Here is a 7,500-nt window from a genome sequence, read left to right on the forward strand (position 1 = left end):
CAAGAGGTTTAGAGCGTGCACCTAGCCTGGCACAGGAGGTTTAGAGCGTGCACCTGGCCTGGTACGGGAGGTTTAGAGCGTGCACCTAGCCTGGTACAAGAGCTAGTGCATGCACCTAGCCTGGTACAGGAGGTAGAGCGTGTTCCTGGCCTGCTGCAGGAGATAGAGGGTGCACCTAGCCTGGCACGGGAGACTTCGTGTCTCTGACTCTCACTGTCTCTGTGTGTCTCTGTGTGTGTCTTTGTGTCTCTGTGTGTGTCTGTGTGTTGGTCTCTGTGTGTCTCTGTGTCTCTGTGTGTGTCTCTCTGTGTGTCTCTGTGTGTGTGTGCGTCTCTGTGTGTGTCTCTGGGTGTGTGTGCGTCTCTGTGTGTGTCTCTGGGTGTGTCTCTGTGTGTGTCTCTGTGTGTGTCTCTGCGTGTCTTTGTGTGTCTCTGTGTGTCTCTCTGTGTGTGTGTCTCTGTGTGTCTCTGTGTCTCTGTGTGTGTCTCTGGGTGTGTCTCTGTGTGTGTCTCTGTGTGTGTCTCTGCGTGTCTTTGTGTGTCTCTGTGTGTCTCTCTGTGTGTGTGTCTCTGCGTGTCTCTGTGTGTCTCTATGTGTCTCTGTGTGTGTCTCTGTGTGTGTCTCTGTGTGTGTGTCTCTGTGTGTGTGTCTCTGTGTGTGTCTCTGTGTGTGCGTCTCTGTGTGTGTCTCTGTGTCTCTATGTGTGTCTCTATGTGTGTCTCTGTGTGCGTGTCTGAGTGTCTCTGTGTGTGTCTCTGTGTGTGTCTGTGTGTGTGTGTCTGAGTGTCTCTGTGTGTGTCTGTGTGTGTGTGTCTGAGTGTCTCTGTGTGTGTCTCTGTGTGTGTCTCTGTGTGTGTGTGAGTCTGAGTGTCTGTGTGTGTGTGTGGGGAGCGGTAGTGTAGTGGTTAGCGCTACGCTGCGCTATGAACCTGGCGACCTGGGTTCGATTCCCGCTCACGGCCAACACCAGTGACGATTATCTGAACCGGTCCCGGGCCTCCCCTAGGTCGACTCAGCCTCAAATGAGTACCTGGTGTGGTGTGTAAACATTGCCACTAGGGAGACAAAGGCGGTCGGGCGTGGTGCTGGCCACCCACCCCCTCGTGTACCGTTACCGGCCTTTATAGGTGCTCGCTAACAGCACTTGCCCCTACAGTCTGTTAAGGCTATATGGGGGATCTTTGTCTTTGATCTTTGTGTCTCTGTGTGTGTCTCTGTGTGTGTGTGCGTCTCTGTGTGTGTCTCTGTGTGTGTGTGCGTCTCTGTGTGTGTCTCTGTGTGTCTGTGTGTGTCTCTGTGTGCGTGTCTGAGTGTCTCTGTGTGTGTCTGTGTGTGTGTGTCTGAGTGTCTCTGTGTGTGTCTCTGTGTGCGTCTCTGTGTGTGTCTCTGTGTGTGTCTCTGTGTGTGTCTCTGTGTGTATGTTTGTGTGCGTGTCTGTGTGTCTCTGTGTGTGTGTGAGTCTGAGTGTCTCTGTGTGTGTCTCTGTGTGTGTGTCTCTGTGTGTGTGTCTCTGTGTGTGTGTGAGTCTGAGTGTCTCTGTGTCTGTGTGTGTGTGAGTCTGAGTGTCTGTGTGTGTGTGTGTGTCTCTGTGTGTGTCTCTGTGTGTGTCTCTCTGTGTCTCTGTGTGTGTCTCTGTGTGCGTGTCTGAGTGTCTCTGTGTGCGTGTCTGAGTGTCTCTGTGTGTGTCTCTGTGTGTGTCTCTGTGTTTGTGTGTCTGAGTGTCTCTGTGTGTGTCTCTGTGTGTGTGTCTCTGTGTGTGTGTGAGTCTGAGTGTCTCTGTGTCTGTGTGTGTGTGTCTCTGTGTGTGTCTCTGTGTGTGTGTGCGTCTCTGTGTGTATCTGTGTGTGTGTCTCTCTGTGTCTCTGTGTGTGTCTCTGTGTGCGTGTCTGAGTGTCTCTGTGTGTGTCTCTATATGTGTCTCTGTGTTTGTCTCTGTGTGTCTCTGTGTGCGTGTCTGTGTGTCTGTGTGTGCGTGTCTCTATGAGTGGGTGTCTCTGTGTCTCTGTGTGTCTCTGTGTGCGTGTCTGAGTGTCTCTGTGTGTGTCTGTGTGTCTCTATGAGTGGGTGTCTCTGTGTGTCTCTGTGTGCGTGTCTGTGTGTGTCTCTGTGTGTGTGTCTCTGTGTGTGTGTCTCTATGAGTGGGTGTCTCTGTGTCTCTGTGTGCGTGTCTGTGTGTGTCTGTGTGTCTGTGTTTATCTGTGTCTCTGTGTGTGTCTGTGTGTCTCTGTGTGTCTCTGTGTGTGTCTCTATGAGTGGGTGTCTCTGTGTGTGTCTCTATGAGTGGGTGTCTCTGTGTGTGTCTGAGTGTCTTTGTGTGTCTCTGTGTGTCTCTGTGTGTTTCTCTGTGTGTGTCTCTATGAGTGGGTGTCTCTGTGTGTCTCTGTGTGTGTGTCTGAGTGTCTCTGTGTGTGTCTGAGTGTCTCTGTGTGTCTCTGTGTGTGTCTCTGTGTGTGTGTCTCTGTGTGTGTCTCTATGAGTGGGTGTCTCTGTGTCTCTGTGTGTATCTCTGTGTGTGTCTGTGTGTGTCTGTCTCTGTGTCTGTCTCTGTGTCTGTCTCTGTGTGTGTCTCTGTGTGTGTCTCTGTGTGTCTCTGTCTCTGTGTGTCTCTCTGTATCTCTCTGTGTGTCTCTGTGTGTGTCTTCATGTGTCTCTGTGTGTTTCTGTGTGTCTCTGTGTGTCTCTGTGTGTGGGTGTCTCTGTGTGTGTCTGAGTGTCTCTGTGTGTCTCTGTGTGTTTCTCTGTGTGTGTCTCTATGAGTGGGTGTCTCTGTGTGTCTCTGTGTGTGTGTCTGAGTGTCTCTGTGTGTGTGTCTGAGTGTCTCTGTGTGTCTCTGTGTGTGTCTCTGTGTGTGTGTCTCTGTGTGTGTCTCTATGCGTGGGTGTCTCTGTGTCTCTGTGTGTATCTCTGTGTGTGTCTGTGTGTGTCTGTCTCTGTGTCTGTCTCTGTGTGTGTCTCTGTGTGTCTCTGTCTCTGTGTGTCTCTCTGTATCTCTCTGTGTGTCTCTGTGTGTGTCTTCATGTGTCTCTGTGTGTTTCTGTGTGTGTCTGAGTGTCTCTGTGTGTCTCTGTGTGTTTCTCTGTGTGTGTCTCTATGAGTGGGTGTCTCTGTGTGTCTCTGTGTTTCTCTGTGTGTGTGTCTGAGTGTCTCTGTGTGTGTCTGAGTGTCTCTGTGTGTCTCTGTGTGTCTGCAGGCTTGCGACTCCCCGCTGCACTTTGCCTGCAAGTTCGGCCACGCTGGCGTGGTCCGAGTTTTGGCTTCTCACCCGGCAACCGACATCAGCCGGCCCAACCGTGATGGGCTCACTCCATCACAGGTACCATCATCATCACCCACATCACCATCATCATCATCACCATCATCACCATCATCACCATCACCACCATCACCATCATCACCATCATCACCATCATCACCATCACCCACATCACCATCATCACCATCACCACCATCACCACCATCACCATCATCACCATCATCACCACCATCATCACCATCATCACCATCATCATCACCACCATCACCATCATCATCACCACCATCATCACCATCGTCATCACCCACATCACCATCATCACCATCACCACCATCATCACCATCACCACCATCACCATCACCACCACCATCATCACCATCACCACCATCATCACCATCGTCATCACCCACATCACCATCACCATCATCACCATCATCACCATCATCACCCACATCACCATCATCATCACCACCATCACCATCACCCACATCACCCACATCACCATAACCCACATCATCACCATCATCACCATCATCATCACCATCACCCACATCACCCACATCAACATCATCATCACCATCACCATCACCACCATCATCACCACCATCACCACCATCACCCACATCACCATCACCCACATCATTACCATCATCACCATCACCCACATCACCATCACCCACATCATCATCATCATCAGCCACATCATCACCATCATCATCACCACCACCATCATCACCATCATTACTATCATCACCACCATCATTACTATCATCACCATCACTTCCATCACTACCATTACCACCACCATCATCACCATCATCACCATCACCACCATCACTACCATCACCACCACCATCATCACCATCATTATCACCACCATCACCATCATCACCATCATCACCATCACCCACACCACCATCACCCACATCACCACCACCATCACCATCACCACCACCATCATCACCATCATCACCATCACCACCATCACTACCATTACCACCACCATCACCATCATCACCATCACCACCATCATCACCATCACCACCATCATTATCATCACCATCATCACCATCACCCACATCACCATCACCACCACCATCACCACCATCATCACCATCACCCACATCACCATCACCACCACCATCACCACCATCATCACCATCACCCACATCACCACCACCATCACCACCATCATCACCATCACCCACATTACCATCACCATCATCACCATCACCACCATCACCACCATCATCACCACCATCACCACCATCACCACCATCACCATCACCACCATCATCATGACTATCATCATTGTTGTTGTTGTGTGTGGTGGTTGTTGTTGTTGTGTGTGGTAGTTGTTGTTGTGTGTGGTGGTTGTTGTTGTTGTGTGGTGGTTGTTGTTGTGTGGTGGTTGTTGATGTGTGTGGTGGTTGTTGTTGTTGTGTGGTGGTTGTTGATGTGTGTGGTGGTTGTTGATGTGTGTGGTGGTTGTTGTTGTGTGTGGTGGTTGTTGATGTGTGTGGTGGTGGTTGTTGTTGTGTGTGGTGGTTGTTGTTGTGTGGTGGTTGTTGATGTGTGTGTGGTTGTTGTTGATGATGTGTGTGGTGGTTGTTGTTGTTGTTGTGTGGTGGTTGTTGTTGTGTGTGTGGTGGTTGTTGATGTGTGTGTGGTTGTTGTTGATGATGTGTGTGGTGGTTGTTGTTGTTGTGTGTGGTGGTTGTTGTTGATGTGTGGTGGTTGTTGTTGTTGTGTGGTGGTGGTTGTTGTTGTTGTTGTGTGTGGTGGTTCTTGTTGTGTGGTGGTTGTTGATGTGTGTGGTGGTTGTTGTTGTTGTTGTGTGTGGTGGTTGTTGTGTGGTTGTTGTTGATGTGTGTGGTGGTTGTTGTTGTGTGTGGTGGTTGTTGTTGTGTGGTTGTTGTTGTTGTGTGTGGTGGTTGTTGTTGTTGTGTGTGGTGGTTGTTGATGTGTGTGGTGGTTGTTGTTGATGTGTGTGGTGGTTGTTGTTGTGTGGTGGTGGTTGTTGATGTGTGTGGTGGTTGTTGTTGTTGTGTGTGGTGGTTGTTGTTGTTGTGTGTGGTGGTTGTTGTTGATGTGTGTGGTGGTTGTTGTTGATGTTGTTTAGTTGTGTGTGGTGGTTGTTGTTGTTGTGTGGTGGTTGTTGTTGTGTGTGGTGGTTGTTGTTGATGTGTGTGGTGGTTGTTGTTGTGTGGTGGTTGTTGTTGTGTGGTGGTTGTTGTTGTGTGTGGTGGTTGTTTTTGTTGTTGTTGTTGTGTAGTGGTTGTTGTTGATGTGTGTGTGGTTGTTGTTGTTGTTGTGTGGTGGTTGTTGTTGTGTGTGGTGGTTGTTGTTGTTGTGTGTGGTGGTTGTTGTTGATGTGTGTGGTGGTTGTTGTGTGTGGTGGTTGTTGTTGTTGTTCCGTGCAGGTGATCTGTGACCGCAGTGCGGTGAAGACGGCAGAGCTGAAGGCCAAGATCCTCAGCTACCTGGAGAGTACGCAGCAGCAACAACCACACACAACAACAACCACACACAGACACAGACACACACAGACACACACACAGACACAAACACACACTAACTGCCCTCTGCACCACGTGACACACGCACACTAACTGCCCTGTGCACCACGTGACACACAACAACAACAACCGCCATTCGCCACTAAGTGGCGGTGACGTCACCACGACGCTTGTGCCAGGCTATGTGCACCGTGAGGCCACGTGAAGTGTCGAACGCCCGCTGGCAGGAGGTCACGGGGCAGACCCAGGTGCCACGGGTCGACTGACTGAGATGACTGGCTGATGCACCACCTGTGCCCCCTACTGTGCCAACCTGCTGTGCTTTAGCCACCCGGCGCTCCGCTCGTTGTTGTGAGCGTCGGTCCTCCGCCCTCCGTTGTTGTTGGAGGGCGACTGCCTCCAACTGCCCAGTAGCATCCTTCACGAGCCTCCTCCACAGAAGCCGATCTTGACACCGCTGGTACCGGTCATCGGCAAGTCCACTCAGCTCCACGTCCTCCTGTACCACATCACTCCATCTCTTCTCTAGCCCGTGCCGCGCCCGCTTAGCCCCCTCGATCCGGCAGAACAAAAGCTGTTTCGGCATGCGGTGGCTGGGCATGCGGGCTACATGACCCAGCCATCGCAGCCTTGCCTGCCGGAGGAGCTCACCGATGGGACCCTGCCCAGATCTTTCAAGGATTTGTGAGCTCCTCACACAATCCAGTCTGGTTAAACCCAGGATGGATCGTAGGCAGGCCAGCCTAAATGTTTCTAACCGGCGAAGATGTTCCATTAGGGGGGTCCACGTTTCGCAAGCATAGAGAAGGGAGGGAATGACCGTGGCCGAGAAGACCTGAAGCTTAGTGCGGAGTGATAGACCAGGTAGCTTCCACACAGCGTTACGCAACCGATGAAAAGATATTGCCGCTCGACTGATTCGGAGTGAGACTTCTGCTGTTAAACTGGAGCCAGTCATAGGTACACTGCCCAGGTATGGGAAACTCTCCACTCTCTCCACAACTGCCCCATCACCAATTGGGAGTTGTGGGGGTGGAGTGTCCGATGGTACAAAATACCCAGGCAGGTGCTTAGTTTTGGTGGGGCTGATGGTAAGGCCCCACCTCTTAGTGGCACGCTCCAGTCTCAGCAGCAGCGTCTCCAACTCCTCCTCTGACTGAGCAGCTATTACCAAATCATCAGCATACATAACGTGGTTGAGCAATAGGGAGCCATCCCTTGACCGCACCCGGGCATCGATTAGCCTCCCATTATATCTGTACCATATGGAGATTCCCCTGGTACAGCTATTGAAGGCTTCACGAACTACGTGGTCAAAATAGATGTTAAATAATGTGGGAGCCAGAGGACATCCCTGTCGCACCCCAAGGTGTACAGGGAATGGCTCTGACTCCCGGCCACGTAGTTTTACCCGGGCCCGCTCACCATCATGAAGGTCCTTAATGATCGTGAGCAGAGGGTCAGGTACTCCAAAAGCACGAAGAACGACCCAGAGCCCAGGCCTACTGATGGTATCATAGGCCTTGACCAGGTCAATAAAGCAGAGATGTAGGTCTTGTTGGAATTCCCTACACCTCTGCTGTAGCAGACGGACAGAAAATATGGCATCTGTGCAGGACCGCCCTTTCCTGAAACCGCATTGGGGCTCCGCAAGCCTCTCCTCAGCGTGCCTGGCAAGGCGATGCTGAATAATCCTTGCCAGGACCTTTCCCGGCACACTGAGGAGTG

The 7,500-nt window shown here is 51.3% G+C and overlaps 1 protein-coding gene across 1 annotated transcript in view; it reads left to right on the plus strand.

Annotated features, from left to right (window-relative positions):
- LOC116958101 (ankyrin repeat and LEM domain-containing protein 2) overlaps positions 1-7,500 on the plus strand; it is a 67,806-nt gene that overhangs the window by 27,332 nt on the left and 32,974 nt on the right. Inside the window, exons 7-8 of the mRNA XM_076055741.1 lie at positions 3,191-3,313; positions 5,677-5,743. Of these exons, the coding sequence (XP_075911856.1) occupies positions 3,191-3,313; positions 5,677-5,743 (190 nt within the window). The remainder of the gene's footprint in view (positions 1-3,190; positions 3,314-5,676; positions 5,744-7,500) is intronic.

This window comes from Petromyzon marinus, chromosome 72 (genome assembly GCF_048934315.1).
Source record: "Petromyzon marinus isolate PM22_M1 ecotype Great Lakes invasive population chromosome 72, UKy_Petmar_22M1.pri1.0, whole genome shotgun sequence".
Taxonomy (NCBI): Eukaryota; Metazoa; Chordata; class Hyperoartia; order Petromyzontiformes; family Petromyzontidae; genus Petromyzon; species Petromyzon marinus.